The sequence below is a fragment of the Bombina bombina genome, chromosome 7, assembly GCF_027579735.1.
Source record: "Bombina bombina isolate aBomBom1 chromosome 7, aBomBom1.pri, whole genome shotgun sequence".
NCBI classification, from domain to species: Eukaryota; Metazoa; Chordata; class Amphibia; order Anura; family Bombinatoridae; genus Bombina; species Bombina bombina.
The window spans coordinates 257,606,131-257,627,765 of NC_069505.1; the positions used below are offsets into that span (position 1 = coordinate 257,606,131).

Sequence of the window (21,635 nt, forward strand, 5' to 3'; positions counted from 1 at the left end):
ATATATATATATATATATATATATATATATATATATATATATATATATATAAAAAATATTTTTATTTATTTATTAAAATAAAAAAAAATAGAAAAGCCAAAAAGCCACACAAAAAAAGTGTAAGGTTAAAAGAAAAAAATAAATAAATGCAAGCCTTTAACAGAATGTAATATTTGTTTAGAACCTTCGCCCGTGCTGACATTTAGAGAATGTTCTGCGGTAACAATATCGCCGGCTGCCGGCGATGATTTAATTCTCTGGCCCTTATCTCTAGGAATGACAACGCAGATGACACAAGTTTCATCTGTTGGTTCAAATTTCCAAATCCTTGACAGGCAACTTCATCACATGGAGGAAATATTGCAGACGTTTCTCTTTTCATTTCTGCTCAAGAGGTTTTTCTACCTCCCCTCCCTTTACCCCTGACTTGACAGGAATTTAACGACTAGATAATGTTGGTTGTCCCCTTTCTTTGTAAAAAATCAATGAAGGGTCAAGCTTTATTTGACTCTGGGATTAAAAAGGGAGATTTGTCCTCTCGGCTTTAAGGCTTGTGGACACAGAGGCTCAGAAAACGATCACCAGTGATTTCAATAATAAAGACAGCCTGGTGATCCTCTTCGATCTATGCGTTCACAAACCGCCTCTTTACAGGCCGTTTCCTTCTAGTCTTTAACTGCTGCACTGCCAGCAAGTTTGTAACACTCTTTACCTGAATTAGTACTGAACAACTAAACAAGACATTTAAAAAAAACAAAAAAACACAAGAATCACCATATTTAGGGAGTTTTTTTTAGCAAACTAAAATTTCTATTTAAGAAACTTGTCCTGTAAGGGGCAGCAAAGCTCGGATTGATGACAATATCAGATTTGAATTCAAATGAACTAAATGCACTAGAATAGACCATTAAACGGCTTTACCCGACACTAAAACAAGGTTGTTAGCTTGAGCTGTTCAAAAGCACAGAATATACAGAAAAGGGGCATTTTAATAAACATTTTATGTTCATAATAAACAATTTAGGAGCTTTTTCATAGTACATAAGTTATGGTCTGTTTCAACCTCTCAGAGGAGGGTCGGCCATTTCAGAGCACAAAAAAGGCACAAACTGTTCAAATCGGATTTATTCTATAAACCAGCAAATGAATTACAAATGCCTGCAATCTCTCACAATATTCTAGTAGATTTCTGAGCAAAAAAATTATGTTACTCCCAAGAAAAACGCTCACACACATCGGGAACTCAAACCATTGAGGAGACATTAGCTACTGTGCCCAGCTATAAAGCTAAATCTCTAATGCCTTCTCTGAAAGGGTTAATGTCCACCAATAAAAGGTAAATCACAAGTGCCCTTTATAATTATAAAATAAAAAAAATATTTAATCCCCCTTTGCAAGTGGCTGAACTCACAGTATTGCAGGGTCAATAGTCTTAAAATGACATGCTCTAACATTTATTTGACTTTTATTCTTTTAAATGTATAACAGCTATAAAATTGCTCCAGTCAGATGTGTACTACTGCATCTGAATCATTAACTTTTTTTGGGCAGGGGGTATGTTCCTTTGACTTAACACCCACTTTCGAAGCATAGCCATCAGCTACCATTGTTAATTTATATGCTCAGAGTAAGAAAACATAATTTATGCTTACCTGATAAATTCCTTTCTCCTGTAGTGTAGTCAGTCCACGGGTCATCCATTACTTATGGGATTATATCTCCTCCCTAACAGGAAGTGCAAGAGGATCACCCAAGCAGAGCTGCTATATAGCTCCTCCCCTCTACGTCATACCCAGTCATTCGAACAAAACCAAAACGAGAAAGGAGAAACTATAGGGTGCAGTGGTGACTGGAGTTTAAGATAAAAATTTTTTAGACCTGCCGTAAACAACAGGGCGGGCCGTGGACTGACTACACTACAGGAGAAAGGAATTTATCAGGTAAGCATAAATTATGTTTTCTCCTGTTAAGTGTAGTCAGTCCACGGGTCATCCATTACTTATGGGATACCAATACCAAAGCTAAAAGTACACGGATGACGGGAGGGAAAGGCAGGATCTTTACACGGAAGGAACCACTGCCTGTAGAACCTTTCTCCCAAAAACAGCCTCCGAAGAAGCAAAAGTGTCAAATTTGTAAAATTTTGAAAAAGTATGAAGTGAAGACCAAGTTGCAGCCTTGCAAATCTGTTCAACAGAGGCCTCATTCTTAAAGGCCCAAGTGGAAGCCACAGCTCTAGTAGAATGAGCTGTAATCCTTTCAGGAGGCTGCTGTCCAGCAGTCTCATATGCTAAACGTATTATGCTACGAAGCCAAAAAGAGAGAGAGGTAGCCGAAGCTTTTTGACCTCTCCTTTGTCCAGAATAAACGACAAACAGGGAAGAAGTTTGACGAAAATCCTTAGTTGCCTGCAAATAAAATTTCAGGGCACAGACGTCTAAATTGTGCAGAAGTCGTTCCTTCTTTGAAGAAGGGTTAGGGCACAATGATGGAACAACAATCTCTTGATTGATATTCCTGTTAGTGACTACCTTAGGTAAGAACCCAGGTTTAGTACGCAGAACTACCTTGTCTGAATGAAAAATCAGATAAGGAGAATCACAATGTAAGGCCGATAACTCAGAGACTCTTCGAGCCGAGGAAATAGCCATTAAAAACAGAACTTTCCAAGATAACAGCTTGATATCAATGGAATGAAGGGGTTCAAACGGAACACCTTGCAGAACGTTAAGAACTAAGTTTAAGCTCCCCGGCGGAGCAACAGTCTTAAACACAGGCTTAATCCTAGCCAAAGCCTGACAAAAAGCCTTGAACGTCTGGAACTTCTGACAGACGTTTGTGTAAAAGGATAGACAGAGCTGAGATCTGTCCCTTTAACGAACTAGCAGATAAACCCTTTTCTAAACCTTCTTGTAGAAAAGACAATATCCTAGGAATCCTAACCTTACTCCATGAGTAACTCTTGGATTCGCACCAATGTAAGTATTTACGCCATATTTTATGGTAAATTTTCCTGGTAACAGGTTTCTTAGCCTGTATTAAGGTATCAATCACTGACTCCGAGAATCCCCGCTTTGATAGAATCAAGCGTTCAATCTCCATGCAGTCAGCCTCAGAGAAATTAGATTTGGATGTTTGAAAGGACCCTGAATCAGAAGGTCCTGTCTCAGAGGCAGAGACCAAGGTGGACAGGACGACATGTCCACTAGATCTGCATACCAGGTCCTGCGTGGCCACGCAGGCGCTATTAGAATTATCAATGCTCTCTCCTGTTTGATCCTGGCAATCAATCGAGGAAGCATCGGGAAGGGTGGAAACACATAAGCCATGTTGAAAACCCAAGGTGCTGTCAGAGCATCTATCAGTACCGCTCCCGGGTCCCTGGACCTGGATCCGTAACAAGGAAGCTTGGCGTTCTGGCGAGACGCCATGAGATCCAGATCTCGTTTGCCCCAATGCTGAAGCAGTTGGGCAAACACCTCCGGATGAAGTTCCCACTCCCCTGGATGAAAAGTCTGGCGACTTAGGAAATCCGCCTCCCAGTTCTCCACGCCTGGGATGTGGATCGCTGACAGGTGGCAAGAGTGAGACTCTGCCCAGCGAATTATCTTTGAAACTTCCATCATCGCTAGGGAACTCCTTGTCCCTCCCTGATGGTTGATGTAAGCCACAGTCGTGATGTTGTCCGACTGAAACCTGATGAACCTCAGAGTTGCTAACTGAGGCCAAGCCAGAAGGGCATTGAAAACTGCTCTTAATTCCAGAATGTTTATTGGAAGGAGTCTCTCCTCCTGAGTCCATGATCCCTGAGCCTTCAGGGAATTCCAGACAGCGCCCCATCCTAGCAGGCTGGCGTCAGTTGTTACAATCGTCCAATCTGGCCTGCTGAAGGGCATCCCCCTGGACAGATGTGGCCGAGAAAGCCACCATAGAAGAGAATCTCTGGTCTCCTGATCCAGATTTAGCATAGGGGACAAATCTGAGTAATCCCCATTCCACTGACTTAGCATGCACAATTGCAGCGGTCTGAGATGCAGGCGTGCAAAAGGTACTATGTCCATTGCCGCTACCATTAAGCCGATTACCTCCATGCATTGAGCCACTGACGGGTGTTGAATGGAATGAAGGACACGGCAAGCATTTAGAAGTTTTGATAACCTGTCCTCTGTCAGGTAAATTTTCATTTCTACAGAATCTATAAGAGTCCCCAAGAAGGGAACTCTTGTGAGTGGCAATAGAGAACTCTTTTCTACGTTCACCTTCCACCCATGCGACCTTAGAAATGCCAGAACTAACTCTGTATGAGACTTGGCAGTTTGGAAACTTGACGCTTGTATCAGAATGTCGTCTAGGTACGGAGCTACCGCTATTCCTCGCGGTCTTAGTACCGCCAGAAGAGAGCCCAGAACCTTTGTAAAGATTCTTGGAGCTGTAGCTAACCCGAAGGGAAGGGCTACAAACTGGTAATGCCTGTTTAGGAAGGCAAACCTTAGATACCGGTAATGATCCTTGTGAATCGGTATGTGAAGGTAGGCATCCTTTAAATCCACTGTGGTCATGTACTGACCCTTTTGGATCATACGTAGGATGGTCCGAATAGTTTCCATTTTGAACGATGGAACTCTTAGGAATTTGTTTAGGATCTTTAAGTCCAAGATTGGTCTGAAGGTTCCCTCTTTTTTGGGAACCACAAACAGATTTGAGTAAAACCCTTGTCCGTGTTCCGACCGCGGAACTGGGTGGATCACTCCCATTAGTAAAAGGTCTTGTACACAGCGTAGAAACGCCTTTTTCTTTATCTGGTTTGCTGACAACCTTGAAAGATGAAATCTCCCTTTTGGAGGAGAAGCTTTGAAGTCCAGAAGATATCCCTGAGATATGATCTCTAACGCCCAGGGATCCTGGACATCTCTTGCCCAAGCCTGGGCGAAGAGAGAAAGTCTGCCCCCCACTAGATCCGTTTCCGGATCGGGGGCCCTCACTTCATGCTGTCTTAGGGGCAGCAGCAGGCTTTCTGGCCTGCTTGCCCTTGTTCCAGGACTGGTTAGGTTTCCAGCCCTGTTTGTAGCGAGCAACAGTTCCTTCCTGTCTTGGAGCGGAGGAAGTTGATGCTGCTCCTGCCTTGAAATTACGAAAGGCACGAAAATTAGACTGTTTAGCCCTTGGTTTGGCCCTGTCTTGAGGCAGGGCATGGCCCTTACCTCCAGTAATGTCAGCGATAATTTCTTTCAAACCGGGCCCGAATAATGTCTGCCCTTTGAAAGGTATGTTAAGCAATTTAGAAGTCACATCGGCTGACCAGGATTTAAGCCACAGCGCTCTACGCGCTTGAATGGCGAATCCGGAGTTCTTAGCCGTAAGCTTAGTTAAGTGTACTACGGCATCAGAAATAAATGAATTAGCTAGCTTAAGGACTTTAAGCTTGTCTATAATCTCATCCAATGGAGCTGAGCTAATGGTCTCTTCCAGAGACTCAAACCAGAATGCCACGTGACAGGCGCAATGCATGCAAGGGGTTGTAATATAAAACCTTGTTGAACAAACATTTTCTTAAGGTAACCCTCTAACTTTTTATCCATTGGATCTGAAAAAGCACAGCTATCCTCCACCGGGATAGTGGTGCGCTTAGCCAGAGTAGAAACTGCTCCCTCCACCTTAGGGACCGTCTGCCATAAGTCCCGTGTGGTGGCGTCTATTGGAAACATTTTTCTAAATATAGGAGGGGGGGAAAAGGGCACACCGGGCCTATCCCACTCCTTGCTAATAATCTCTGTAAGCCTCTTAGGTATAGGAAAAACGTCAGTACACACCGGTACCGCATAGTATCTATCCAGCCTACATAAATTTCTCTGGAATTGCAACCGTGTTACAATCATTCAGAGCCGCTAATACCTCCCCTAGTAATACACGGAGGTTCTCAAGCTTAAATTTAAAATTTGAAATGTCTGAGTCCAGTTTACTTGGATCAGATCCGTCATCCACAGAATGAAGCTCTCCGTCCTCATGTTCTGCAAATTGTGACGCAGTATCAGACATGGCTCTATTATTATCAGCGCACTCTGTTCTTACCCCAGAGTGATCGCGTTTACCCCTAAATTCTGGCAATTTAGATAGTACTTCAGTCATAACATTAGCCATGTCTTGCAAAGTGATTTGTAAGGGCCGCCCTGATGTACTTGGCGCCACAATATCACGCACCTCATGAGCGGGAGGCGAAGGTACTGACACGTGAGGGGAGTTAGTCGGCATAACTTCCCCCTCGTTGTCTGGTGAAATTTTCTTTACATGTACAGATTGGCTTTTATTTAAAGTAGCATCAATGCAAGTAGTACACAAATTTCTATTGGGCTCCACATTGGCCTTTAAACATATTGAACAAAGAGATTCATCTGTGTCAGACATGTTTAAACAAACTAGCAATGAGACTAGCAAGCTTGGAAAATACTTTTCAAATAAATTTACAAGCAATATAAAAAACGCTACTGTGCCTTTAAGAAGCACAAAAAACTGTCACAGTTGAAATAACAATGAACCAAATTAGTTATAGCAACCAAATTTTCACAGTAAATGCATTAAGTTAGCAAAGGATTGCACCCACCAGCAAATGGATGATTAACCCCTTAGTACCCAAAAACGGATAACAATTTAATATAAACGTTTTTATCACAGTCAAAACACACTCTCACAGGTCTGCTGTGAGTGATTACCTCCCTGAAAACTAGTTTTGGAAACCCCTGGGCTCTGTAGAGACGTCCTGGATCATGGAGGAAGAAATAGGAAGACTGTGACTGAATTTTTACTGCGCAATAAAGCGCTAAAATAGGCCCCTCCCACTCATAATACAACAGTGGGGAAGCTCAGTAAACTGATTTTATTCAGAAACAAACGACAGCCATGTGGTAAAAATCATGCCCATAAAGTTTTATCACCAAGTACCTCAGCAAAAAACGATTAACATGCCAGTAAACGTTTTAAAAATAAAATTATGAAATGTTATTAATAAGCCTGCTGCTAGTCGCTTTCACTGCAGTGGAGGCTCAAATATAACTTAAATGTATACAGTATTTTCTTAGTTAAGTTCCATTCCCCAGAAATACCTCAGTGTAAACATACATACATATCAGCCGGATACCAGTCGCTACTACTGCATTTAAGGCTGCACTTACATTACATCGGTATTAGCAGTATTTTCTCAGTCAATTCCATTCCTTAGAAAATAATATACTGCAACATACCTCCTTGCAGGTGAACCCTGCCTGCTGTCCCATGTTCTGAAGTTACCTCACTCCTCAGAATGGCCGAGAACAGCAAGTGGATCTTAGTTACGACCGCTAAGATCATACACAAACTCAGGTAGATTCTTCTTCTAATGCTGCCTGAGAAAAAACAACACACTCCGGTGCTGTTTAAAATAACAAACTTTTGATTGAAGAAATAAAAACTAAGTTTAACAACCACAGTCCTCTCACACGTCCTATCTATTAGTTAGGTGCAAGAGAATGACTGGGTATGACGTAGAGGGGAGGAGCTATATAGCAGCTCTGCTTGGGTGATCCTCTTGCACTTCCTGTTAGGGAGGAGATATAATCCCATAAGTAATGGATGACCCGTGGACTGACTACACTTAACAGGAGAAAAACCATTTAATTTCAAAGCTAAACTCCAAGGTCCTTATGATCAAGAACTCATTGCCACGAAAATAAATCATGCAAAAATCTGCTTTTTAGCATTATAATTTAAATGTATATGTCTCTCATTCACATGGAAAACCTGCATAGCGCAGCTCTCAGGCTAAACCCCCTGCATAGCGCAGCTCTCAGGCTAAAGTTAAAGGACCAGTCAACACATTAGATTTGCATAATCAACAAATGCAAGATAAGACAATGCAATAGCACTTAGTCTGAAATTCAAATAAGTAGTAGATTTTTTTATAACAAATTTCAAAGTTATGTATATTTCCACTCCCCTTGTACCATGTGACAGCAATCAGCCAATCACAAATGCATATACGTATAGTCTGTGAATTCTTGCACATGCTCAGTAGGATCTGGTGGCTCAAAAATTGTAAATATAAAAGACTGTGCACATTTTTTTTTAATGGAAGTACATTGGAAAGTTGTTTAAAATTACATGCTGTATCTGAATCATGAAAATTTAATTTAACCCGAGTGTCCCTTTAACCTTTCTAAAAAAAAAAATTGAGGGACCTCAAAGTACTGACAAAATTCCTTCCGCCAGAGCAGACCTCTTTAGATTGGGTCTTAAACACACTGGGTACTAAATTATTATTAACTGCTGCACCTTGACTGTTACATGAAGAAACTTAACCCCTTAATGACAGCTGACGTACCAGGTACGTCATGCAAAAACTAACAGTTAATGAAATGAACGTACCTGGTACGTCTGTGATCGCTTCCAGCACTCTGTTAGACAACTATCGCTTCCAGCAGCTCTGAGGGTATTGCAGTGATGCCTCAATATGGAGGCATCCTGCAATACCCCTTTACAAGCCTCTGATGCAGAGAGAGCCACTCTGTGGCCCTCTCTGCACCGGAATCGATGGTGCAGTTGTCCGGGTGGGAGGGAGCGTGCGTGCGCGTGCACGAGGCGTGTGAACATAGTGCGCGTGCACGAGGCACGCATGTACATGTACACGCGCGCGCATTAGCCACACTGACACCAATGAGGGCAGAAAGGGAGAGAAAAGTAAAAAAAAAAATTCAAATATAAATGGATCTGGGAGGGGGAGCTGCTACACTACAGAAAGAGTTAAGTTAAAAATAAAATAAAAATACTTTGTTTTTTGGGGCCAAACTGTGTACTGGCAGACAGCTGCCAGTACCCAAGATGGCGGTAATTAGGTAGGGGAGAGGATCAGGGAGGTTGGGGCTAAGGCAGGGGTCCATCACAGCTAAAATACTTTATTATTTTTATTTAAAAAAAAAACAAAACCTCTTTTATTTAGTACTGGCAGACTTTCTGCCAGTACTTAAGATGGCGGTAACAATTGTGGGTTGGGGGAGGGAAGAGAGCTGTTTGGGAGGGATCAGGGGGTGGGATGTGTCAGGTGGGAGGCTGATCTCTAAAATTAACCCTGCAAGCTCCTTACAAGCTACCTAATTTAACCCCTTCACTGCTGGGCATAATTAACGTGTGGTGCGCAGCAGCATTTAGCGGCCTTCTAATTACCAAAAAGCAACGCCAAAGCCATATAAGTCTGCTATTTCTGAACAAAGGGGATCCCAGAGAAGATTTTACAACAATTTCTGCCATAATAGCACAAGCTGTTTTTTTAAATAATTTCAGTGAGAAACCTAAAATTGCGAAAAATGTAAAGTTTTTTATTTTTTATTTGCTCGCATTTGGCGGTATAATGGTGGCATAAAATATACCAAAATGGGCCTAGATCAATACTTGGGGTTGTCTACTACACTAAAGCTAAAATTAACCCTACAAGCTCCCTAATTAACCCCTTCACTCCTGGGCATAAAACACGTGTGGTGCGCAGCAGCATTTAGCGGCCTTCTAATTACCAAAAAGCAACCCCAAAGCCATATAAGTCTGTTATTTCTGAAAAAAGGGGATCCCAGAGAAGCATTTACAACCATTTGTGCCATAATTGCAGAAGCTGTTTGTAAATAATTTCAGTGGGAAACCTAAAGTTTGTGACAAAATTTGTGAAAAAGTGAACTTTTTTTTTTTGATCGCATTTGGCGGTGAAATGGTGGCATGAAATATACCAAAATGGGCCTAGATCAATACTTTGGGATGTCTTCTAAAAAAAATATATACATGTCCATGGATATTCAGGTATTCCTGACAGATATCAGGGTTCCAATGTAACTAGCGCTAATTTTGAAAAAAAGTGGTTTGGAAATAGCAAAGTGCTACTTGTATTTATGGCCCTATAACTTGCAAAAAAAGCAAAGAATGTGTAAACATTGGGTATTTCTAAACTCAGGACAAAATTTAGAAACTATTTAGAATGGGTGTTTTTTGGCGATTGTAGATGTGTAACAGATTTTGGGGGTCAAAGTTAGAAAAAGTATGTTTTTCCATTTTTTCCCTCATATTTTATCTTTTTTTTTTTTTAGTAAGTTATAAGATATGATGAAAATAATGGTATATTTAGAAAGTCCATTTAATGGCGAGAAAAACGGTATATAATATGTGTGGGTACAGTAAATGAGTAAGAGGAAAATTACAGCTAAACACAAACACCGCAAAAATGTAAAAATAGCCATTGTCATTAAGGGTAAGAAAATTGAAAAATGGTCCGGTCATTAAGGGGTTAAAAAGGGAAACGAAACTCAAATTTTATTTCTTTAATTATTCATATTGAGAATACAATTTAATTTTTTTTTTGCAATTTATTTCTATTATGCTTTGTTCTCATGTTATTCTTTGTTGAAGGGATACCTAGTTAGGTAAAAAGTGCAAATGCCTGAAGCACTACATGACAGGAAATATTACTGCCATCTAGGTTCTCTGGCTAAGGTATAACTGTTATAATACTGCAGACACGTGTACAGACCTGAGCTTACATCCCTGTTGAACAAAAGATAACAGAAGTAAACTGGTAAAGTTGTTTAAAATTGTATGTTCTATCGGAATTAAATGTTTTGGGTTTTAGGTCCCTTTAATTCTCAACCTCCAGCGGCAAATGCAAGAGGACAGGCACTATATGTGCATATAATTTATTCACAGTGTGTCCCTACCACCTCTGTAGAGGGTGTACACAATTGTAATAGGGTAGCAAATGTGTAGTGTACAAAAGGAAAACAACAAGATATGTTTATACTTTTAGGAAATACCGGGCAGACTTACTGGGCCTATGGCTCTTATATGCTGTCAATATCTATGTTTCTTAACACAGTCTAAGAATAAACTAAAGTCAGGCTTTTGCTAAAGAAACAATTATAGAGCATCTTTTCACCTTGGAGAGATCATACAAGCTTTAGCAAATACATTGTACAGAAATCCAGAACTTTTTCACCTTCGTGCATATAATTTCCACATCAGACTTTCTAGACAAACACACATAAGGTAAGCAGGTAGTGATGCATCGAAACCGAAAATCCAGGATAATGCCATTTTCGGCCAAAACGTTTCTGCATCCCTACTTAATATTAAATATCAATATACTGTATTATTCTGCATTTAGTGTAACAGAATCAGATTTAACAGTTTTAGTTTTAACTAATTATCCAAGTAAAGTATAGTCCAAGAAATAGTCCAAGAAATCTATTATATGCAAAACAGTAAGTCAAGTAATGAGCTCAAACAGCAGCTCTCGGCTAGCATCAAATATGAAATATGCTACACAATAACTTTACCGAAAACAGGTAAAAAAAACGAAATGAACAAAAATGTTTTTGGCCGAAATTTCGGTGCAACCCTAGAAGCAGGTTATGCCACATTTAACCATACAAATAGTTTCTAAAACGGATAAACCTGTGTCAATAACTTACCAATAGCTCGTCTGAAATTCTCCATTAGGACCTCTGTTTTCTTAATCTCTGTAGAATAGACCTCACTGCCAACCATTGGACAGAACGGTACTTTAGAGCCCAATTCCTGCGCAATTGCCAGAGCCAAAGCGGTCTGCAAATGAACAAAAAAAGCAGAGGATCCAATACATTAAAATGATTTTGTAGCAGATATCAGAGCTGCAGAAAAAAAAAAAAAAAAAAAAGTAGATTAACTTGTTTTTTTTCTTCGTAACACACAGTCCATATCGGAATCATTAATGTTTAAAGAGACATTGAACCTTTACAATTTTAACCATGCCCTGAGTATTACTTCTAATCAATATTATTCAGTTGTGTAAAAACATAATTTATGGCTAAAAATTGTACTCAAACCTTACTCCAGGGTAGTGTCAACAGTCCGCCCACAGGTTCGCTGCTTTTTTATCATTAAAGGGACAGTATAAACTCATTTTCATATAACTGCATGTAATAGACACTATTATAAAGAATAAGATGCACAGATACTGATATAAAAATCCAGTATAAAACTGTTTAAAAACTTACTTAGAAGCTGTCAGTTTGTCTCTGTTGAAAAGGCAGCTGGAAAGCCCACTGCAAGTGGTACATAAGACACTCCCCCCTCCCCCTTTGCATATGAAAAGTCCCTATACACAAACAGGAGCAAGCTGGAGAAGGTAGCTGACGGTATTCAAATAAAACTTTGGGGCTTGGTTAGGAATCTGAAAATCAGAGCAATGTTCTTTAAAAATAAGCAAAATTATAGATCTACAAAACATTTATGCAAAGAAAAAATGAGTGTATAATGGCCCTTTAATTTAAGGTCTATCCTATTACAGTAATACCGATTGTGCTATAAACGCGATGTTATGAGTGTGCACAGCTGTCTCCAGAGGTGTACAAAGCTCGGCAGAAGTGACCTGTTGCACACGCTCTAGGCATCTGTTGCCCCGCACTGTGTAATTCTATGTGTGCGAGCTTAGGTGGGAGGTAATGGAGGCGTGCTGTCATGTGGGCCACAAAATAGTTCAGAAAACACTCCCTGGTAAGGTGCGGCTTAGGGGAAGGACAACACAAGTACTAAATTGTAAAAACCATTGTTACAAACACTATTGCCATATAATGCTCAGGACACGTGCATACTCCTGAACCTACCTAAGTATGCTCTATAACAATGGATACCAAAGACAAAGTAAATTGATAATTAAAGTAAACTGGGATTTTCAGTTTTTTTTTTTTTTTATAATTTCTTGCTGTACCTGAACATTTTGAAAAGCAACCTTCAAGCTGCTTGACCAGAATTGATATCATGATTAGGGATTTTAGACACACAAACCTATACGTACATACATACACACATTTTTATGAAGGGTTAGACGTTTTTATTTGAGTTTTTTTACATGTGTTGAGAATTTTGTGTAGTTGAATATGTATGGTACAATCCTAGGTCACATAAAATACAGGATTTTAGGGCAAAATTACATTTTCACACCATTCCCTTTATTATTATTGATACCATAAGCTTATAATGTGTTTCTATAGTGTTATTCTGTGTTTTATTGTGTAACATTTACATAGCCTGACACCAGGGCAGAATTCTTTGTGTGTCATTCTTAGCAACATTTAAAAGCATGTCACTTGTCACCTTTCTGGATCTCTATAAAGAAATGTGACAGCAAGACTTATTTTCTCCCCTTGCCTTAGGGTCTGATGCAGATATGTGGCTGTGGGGACTGGGTCTGATTTCAGATATTTGGTTGTCAGAGAATTTGCAGAATCATGGCGTCTAATCTGATGTGTTGAACATATTTTATGTGTCAGGATAAGACTGGGCTAGAACTATGATCCCTTAAACAACTCACCTTACAAAACCCAGCTTGGTTTTTAAAGTGAATGTAAACTTGAGCGTCAAAAAGTGTGTAACTTTCATTCATGAAATCTGTAATTTATCCTGATCTTCTTATATTTTTACATGTTAATGCCAGAAAGATAAGCGCCGTACCTCTGCCCGCTATAAGTCCTCAGTTGGTTGACAGATAACTCATCTGCAATCCACTACTAGTTGTTTCTCCTGGGGCCGTGACATTTGTGCTAAGGGGCTGAACGCTGATTGGTGGATTGCAGATGAGTTATCTGTCAATTAACTGATGACTATGGTGGGAGGAGGAATGGCGCTTATTGTTCTGGCATTAAAATGTAAAAATCTAAGAAGATCAGGATAAATGATCAATTTTATGAATGAAAGTCACTCATTTTTTAAATTATAATCTATGACTTGAGCAAGTTTGCTCAAGTTTACATTCACTTTAAAAACCAAGCTGGGTTTTGTAAGGTGAGTTGTTTAAGGGATCATAGTTCTAGCCCAGTCTTATCCTGACACATAAAATATGTTCAACAAATCAGCCCCCCCATTCGCACATCAGATTAGACGCCATGATTCTGCAAATTCTCTGACAACCAAATATCTCAGATCAGACCCAAACCTTAAGTTTACATTCAATTTCAATATTAATCTTTTAATTCAAAGAGTAGGACTGAAACGTACAAGATTTTAACTGATTCACTGCCAGAGCATGCTCCAAATCACTGTCATGAATAAACTGCAGGCTTCTGGCAGACAGGGAGCTAAACTGACAGCATCTTTATAAGCTAAATAAAGTTTTGCACACAACAGTTTTAACAGTGATGGGTTTTCGTACATACTGTGGGCAATCTTCTAAGTAGCCCAGAGCTTGATGAATTCAAACACAAGGGGGCATCACCAATACTCAGAATATAAAGTGAAATTGAATTTTCATGGTTAAATAGGATCCAGGTGAATAGTACCATGCTGAAAAATAAAATACCTTGCCAGTTCCAGGAGGTCCTGCCAACAGCACAGCTCTTCCAGCCATTTTCTTGCTTTTGATTAGCTCCACTATTACACCACATGCCTGCAATTAAATGGGAACATATTATACAGGCCCTTCAGACTGTATCAAAGCTGTCCCCAGATCCCTTGCTCATCACTATATGCACATTAGCAAAGCCCTGAACACATTCTAACATGTATGTTCTGTGCCAAACACAATATAATAAAGTGTAAAGGACAGAACTATTATTCTACCAGGTTATTGACTGATGATGCCTCTATTATATGGTTACAGCTACATTGTTTAAAAATACAAAACCTTGGAGATTGATTAAAAAAAAGAGGCACTTTATTAAATAATTAAATTCATGCAAAAATAAATAAAAAAACAAACACATTAAACTGTAAAAGGCCGCAAGTCATATGCATTTTGGCTTCACAAAACTCCACCCAGGACAATACACACACACGTTAGAAAATAGCTGCACTGAAGACATCACATGAGGGTCATAGCCAACAGGTGAGGGGGAAATAAGAACAAGGAGTTCCCTTACTGGACAATTAGAGATTAACAAGGAAACATCAATAAAGGTAAATGATCAGACAGTAGTTTATTAGGATCTGAACAAAAGGTTGATATAGATAAAGCAAACTCAGGAGCCACTTACAATATTGGAAAAAAGCAACAATTTAGTTAAAGTGATGGTAAACATGTTTTTATAACAGGTCCAAAACCTAACAGACACTTTAAAGGGACAGTCTAGTATAAATTAAACTTTCATTATTCAGATAGGACTTTTAATTTTAATCGACTTTCCAATTTACTTTTATCATCAAATTTGCTTTTTTCTCTTGGTATTCTTAGTTTAAACTAAACATAGGTAGGCTCATATGCTAATTTCTAAGCCTTTGAGGGCTGCCTCTTATCACAGGCTTTTTAAATCTCTTTTCAACACAAAGAGACAGAAAGTACACGTGGGCTATATAGATAAAACTGTGTTCAGGCACGGGGGTTATTTAAGATCTAGCACAAAGCAATGCTAAATTTAAGACAATAGATAATAAACAGTCACAGTCATGTGATCAGGGGGCTGGAAGAAGGTTCCTAGATACAAGGTAATCACAGAGGTAAAGTATAATTAATATAACTGTGTTGGTTATGCAAAACTGGGGAATGAGTAATAAAGGGATTATCTATCTTTTAAAACAATAACAATTATATGGTTGACTGTCCCTTTAACTGATCACTTCTAATGAAGATGCACTGTAACTTACTTTATAATCTAGCCGTGCCATTCTAATAAACCGCGCTACGGCCACACACTTTGAACTCTTTTTTTTTCCTTTTGTGAGCTAACTGTTTGAACTGTTCTCTGAACAGCGATCTAGTCGTACGCATTTTGTTGTAGCTAGAGCGCCCATCGGAGAACATTTCAAAATGCCAGCTAACTGAAAAAAAATATTTTTGAAGTTGGCAGCCAGAGAGCGGAGTATTAGAATGGCACGGCTAGATTTAAAATTAAGTTACATCTAAAATATTGCTTAGATTCCAGATCTGATTTTAAAGCATGTAAAGTTTACCATAACTTTAACAAGAGGAATTTATACACATTTAAAACAATCCAAAAAGTTTTAAGCCAAAATGAAAATTAGTAGTCGTGACACCCTGGCTACTGGGATTTGTCAAGCCCTGATCTAACCAGTTGGCTTTTACCTTAAATGACCTCTCACTTCATGCACAGAGCATATGGAAGCGCCTGCTTGTTTGATCCTTGTCTTCTCTCAGAGTTCCAGGCTCTGGTTCGCTACCATCAGATAAATGCTCAATATGGTCCACATGGCAAAGCTTGACAGCAGGCTCGCCAAATTCTGTATCACTTCACTGACTAAACTGCCATAAAGTACAGATCAGAACCAGAGAGCGCATCAAATGAAAAACATTTAATATGGCTCAAAATTTAACGTAAAATACATTTAACATTTATCTTAAGAGGATTTATTTTATCTGAATAAAGCCATGTCTTTTTTCTTAACATGCAGCTGATTGGTGCCTACACACGTTTCATGTCATTGGCTCACAAGATGTGTTCAGTTAGCCCCCAGTAGTGCAGTGCTGCTATAGAGCTTACATATGTTTAACCCATCTGGAGGGGCTAAATATAGTTGTATACCAGCAACAGTGTAATAACATTTAGTTTTTTGTACTTATGTCCCTTTAAATAAATACTTTCCCAACAGACTAATATTTCCACCTGCTTAGATAGAATATTTAAAATAATTTAAATAAATTCAGCTCAGAAAACTTTGATGAAATTAAAGTGTACAAATCTTTATAACACAGTTTTCATTTGTAACGACAAAATGACCCGGTGTTCTATCAAAAAAAGCTACCTTGTTAAGATTAGTTACCTCGATGTGCGCATGCTCACAATTACATAATTATAAGCATGTGCACAGGCAGCTAATCTTGACAGATGAAAATCTATTCTATTTTAAAGCAATGATCTCCATGCGCGCATGAGTACTTTAAACTGTCAGTAACTAATTCCGATAGTGTGTTTTCTAATTATGTTACCCAGGACTGTTCTGTGGACAATGGTAATTTGCTAAAAGGGTCCATTGACATTAAAACTTGTTTGCACAGTAGATTTGCACATAGCGCAGAATATTGGACATGCTTAGAATGACTTAATTGCATTTCAAAGATTGTGTTGAATCATCTGTGGAATGCAATTACGTAATTGTGAGCATGCACACATCGAGGTAGCTAATCTTGACAAGGTAGCTTTTTTTCGAAAGAACACAGGCTGAGCAAGCTTATCATACTAACTGCTCTGGTTTACTAGCCACAAAAAAAGGACTAACATTTCTAGGTGAATATTGTACAAGTGATAACATCAATTCTTCGTTCTCAAGTAAAATCAGTTATAAGCTCCTTATAATTTTGTGTCCGGCTCCGAAGTTTAACTTAAATTTGTCAGCCATTAAAGGGACATTATAGTGCAGAAATCACATACTCTAAATGGTTAGATAATGTCCTTCTGGCACTAGTGCCCCTACACTGCTAAAAGAGAGATACACACCCTGACACATACTTACGCGCAGCCTAAGATTTACTAAGGCATGAAGGTCCCCGACACATACAGTTGGGCAGCCTACAGTTACTAAAGCTTGTAAGCACTGAGAAAAGAGGTGCCCACTCACTTGCCTACATTTATCAGTAAAAAGGTGCCCACTCACTTGCCTACATTTATCACTAGAGGTGCCCGCTAGCTTTTCCTACATTTAATCGCTAAAGAGGTGCCCGCTGGCTTGCCTACATTTAATCGCTAGAGGTGCCCGCTGGCTTGCCTACATTTAATCGCTAGAGGTGCCCGCTGGCTTGCCTACATTTAATCGCTAGAGGTGCCCACTCACTTGCCTACATTTAATCGCTAGAGGTGCCCGCTAGCTTTTCCTACATTTAATCGCTAAAGAGGTGCCCGCTGGCTTGCCTACATTTAATCGCTAGAGGTGCCCGCTGGCTTGCCTACATTTAATCGCTAGAGGTGCCCGCTGGCTTGCCTACATTTAATCGCTAGAGGTGCCCGCTGGCTTGCCTACATTTAATCGCTAGAGGTGCCCGCTGGCTTGCCTACATTTAATCGCTAGAGGTGCCCGCTCGCTTGCCTACATTTAATCGCTAGAGGTGCCCGCTGGCTTGCCTACATTTAATCGCTAGAGGTGCCCGCTGGCTTGCCTACATTTAATCGCTAGAGGTGCCCGCTGGCTTGCCTACATTTAATCGCTAGAGGTGCCCGCTAGCTTGCCTACATTTAATCGCTAGAGGTGCCCGCTCGCTTGCCTACATTTAATCGCTAGAGGTGCCCGCTCGCTTGCCTACATTTAATCGCTAGAGGTGCCCGCTCGCTTGCCTACATTTAATCGCTAGAGGTGCCCGCTCGCTTGCCTACATTTAATCGTTAGAGGTGCCCGCTCGCTTGCCTACATTTAATCGCTAGAGGTGCCCGCTCGCTTGCCTACATTTAATCGCTAGAGGTGCCCGCTCGCTTGCCTACATTTAATCGCTAGAGGTGCCCGCTCGCTTGCCTACATTTAATCGCTAGAGGTGCCCGCTCGCTTGCCTACATTTAATCGTTAGAGGTGCCCGCTCGCTTGCCTACATTTAATCGCTAGAGGTGCCCGCTCGCTTGCCTACATTTAATCGCTAGAGGTGCCCGCTCGCTTGCCTACATTTAATCGCTAGAGGTGCCCGCTCGCTTGCCTACATGTATCGCTAGAGGTGCCCGCTCGCTTGCCTACATGTATCGCTAGAGGTGCCCGCTCGCTTGCCTACATGTATCGCTAGAGGTGCCCGCTCGCTTGCCTACATGTATCGCTAGAGGTGCCCGCTCGCTTGCCTACATGTATCGCTAGAGGTGCCCGCTCGCTTGCCTACATGTATCGCTAGAGGTGCCCGCTCGCTTGCCTACATGTATCTACAGAGGTGCCCGCTCGCTTGCCTACATGTATCTACAGAGGTGCCCGCTCGCTTGCCTACATGTATCGCTAGAGGTGCCCGCTCGCTTGCTTACATGTATCGCTACAGAGGTGCCCGCTCGCTTGCCTACATGTATCGCTACAGAGGTGCCCACTCGCTTGCCTACATGTATCGCTACAGAGGTGCCCACTCGCTTGCCTACATGTATCGCTACAGAGGTGCCCGCTCGCTTGCCTACATGTATCACTACAGAGGTGCCCGCTCGCTTGCCTACATGTATCAATACAGAGGTGCCCGCTCGCTTGCCTACATGTATCACTACAGAGGTGCCCGCTCGCTTGCCTACATGTATCTACAGAGGTGCCCGCTCGCTTGCCTACATGTATCGCTAGAGGTGCCCGCTCGCTTGCTTACATGTATCGCTACAGAGGTGCCCACTCGCTTGCCTACATGTATCGCTACAGAGGTGCCCGCTCGCTTGCCTACATGTATCGCTACAGAGGTGCCCGCTCGCTTGCCTACATGTATCACTACAGAGGTGCCCGCTCGCTTGCCTACATGTATCAATACAGAGGTGCCCGCTCGCTTGCCTACATGTATCACTACAGAGGTGCCCGCTCGCTTGCCTACATGTATCACTACAGAGGTGCCCGCTCACTTGCCTACATGTATCACTACAGAGGTGCCCACTCACTTGCCTAAATTTATCACTACAGAGGTGCCCACTCACTTGCCTACATGTATCACTACAGAGGTGCCCACTCACTTGCCTACATGTATCACTACAGAGGTGCCCACTCACTTGCCTACATGTATCACTACAGAGGTGCCCACTTACTTGCCTACATTTATTACTACAGAGGTGCACACTCACTTGCCTACATTTATTACTACAGAGGTGCACACTCACTTGCCTACATTTATTACTACAGAGGTGCACACTCGCTTCAGACACGGTGCTGTTTGTATCAGTAAAGCCCAGTGCCAGGCAGCATTTCAAGCTACAGCTATTCCCTCTTACGGTTCTCACCTCCCTAGCATTCTCCTGCCCCACAAGCCCAGCGGCCGCCTGCTTGGCCAAGCCGCTCTCGTCCAGGCCTAGGCCCTTCACATGGCTGTGCGTAGCGATTCGCTGGGTCTTCGTGGTGCTCTTTACTTCCTCGATCTTCATAGTGGAGCCAACTATTTAAACTCAGGAGAATGAGTGATCGCTGCCTGTAGTAACGAGTCCGGTGTCTGTGAAAGGAACACGGTGACAACTCACAGCACCAGAGCGGGAATCAGCCTCACACCGGCGCGTTACCATGCGGTTACCAAGGCTTCCGGAAGCACCGCCCACACCCTAGATCCTGATTGGACCGTGTATTCTCAGTCAATTTTCTGAATGGACAACGATTGTGTCACGCTACGGGTAAAATGTCACTTCCGTTTGTGTTGCTAAGTAACTTTTTTCGGCTTTAGCAACAGGGTCTGACTGTCAACAGTTATATTTAACCCTTCATATCCGAGAAAGCAGAGTGACAGCTCTCTTGCTTTAATATAAAACTGTTACTCACGAATGTAACAAATAAGTTATTGAAGTGAATTAGTCTAATACTGTGTATAGTTTGTGTGCCATACGGAGGGTAAGCTCACAGCTATGCAAATTAGTAAACATTTGCAATAATAATAGTGCATTAGAACTCAGACAGAAGCTGCTAATTTGTTTAAATTCCAACGCTGTACCCCCATAACTATGAATCTGTGTACAGGAAAGTGACCTCACCCGGGTTAGCCACCAGATCATCCTGTGACAATCCTGTAAGATCTGGGGCGGCTAGGAAATCTGCCCGCTTTCCCTTCCGCACCTTCCCCAGTCAGGGTAAATGTCCGGGTGTCTAGGGACTGTCAGACAATATGCCCATCTCTGCAGTCCCCTCATACCACACACCTTGTCGCAGATACCCACAGAAGCGCAGGTGAGTCCCAGCACAAGTCCCTCCATGTTCTTGTCCCAGAAAATCTCTGGGAAATGTTGGAGCCATACCTGGGCCTTATCTTTATGTTTATATTTTATTATCAGTTATCAGAATCTTACAAATACTCTCTGGGTGGCAACCCTAGCCATAGTGTGTCAGAATATGTTACATCACTATAGGCTACAGTGGTATCCGAATGCTTTTAGCCAATCACAGTCACAGAATATCAATAGCATGCACTAAATGAATCATCAGGGCACAACAACAGGCCAGATTTACATGATATCTTAACTAGAGCAAAGGTGAAATAACCAGCTGATCAGTAACCACGGTTACTAACATGCTCTCACACATTAGCTCATTATTTCACCATTGCTCTAGTCCAGATATAAGGAAAATCTGATCCACTTGTGTGCCCCAAGGACTGGAGTTGAAAAACACTGGACTATACTGAGGTTTTACCCATGTGACTTCCCAGTATAATATTCTCACAGTCACCATAGGGCTATGATTGGGATCAACCCTTTTTAATGCCAGAGAAGGCTGCAATGTCTGCAGCCCCCAACCACCTTGCATACTGTGGGATCATCATCGTTTGGGAGCTCTCCCTCCTACAGCTTCTTCTGGGTAAATGTTACAGTTTCCAAAGGACAACCAGCTACTGCTCTAGCTCTGCCCACAGCCTACCAGACTGTGCCTATGGCTTGCCCACCCTCACTCATGTCACATCCAGTGATTCTGCCTACAATGCACCTGTGGCCACTGCCTAGAAATCTCCCTAATCCTACCTGAAAACGTCTGATAAACATTGAAAGGTATTTTTTGATTACGGGACAGACAAAAAAACTAGGCAGGGG

The 21,635-nt window shown here is 41.3% G+C and overlaps 1 protein-coding gene across 1 annotated transcript in view; it reads right to left on the minus strand.

Moving 5' to 3' along the window:
• Positions 1-20,136, minus strand: part of RUVBL1 (RuvB like AAA ATPase 1) — a 39,311-nt gene extending 19,175 nt beyond the window's left edge. The window contains exons 1-3 of the mRNA XM_053688956.1: positions 19,851-20,136; positions 14,336-14,422; positions 11,472-11,604 (exon numbers count right to left, since the gene is read on the minus strand). Coding sequence (XP_053544931.1) covers positions 11,472-11,604; positions 14,336-14,422; positions 19,851-19,991 — 361 coding nt within the window. The 5' untranslated portion in view covers positions 19,992-20,136. The remainder of the gene's footprint in view (positions 1-11,471; positions 11,605-14,335; positions 14,423-19,850) is intronic.
• Positions 20,137-21,635: the final 1,499 nt, after the last annotated feature.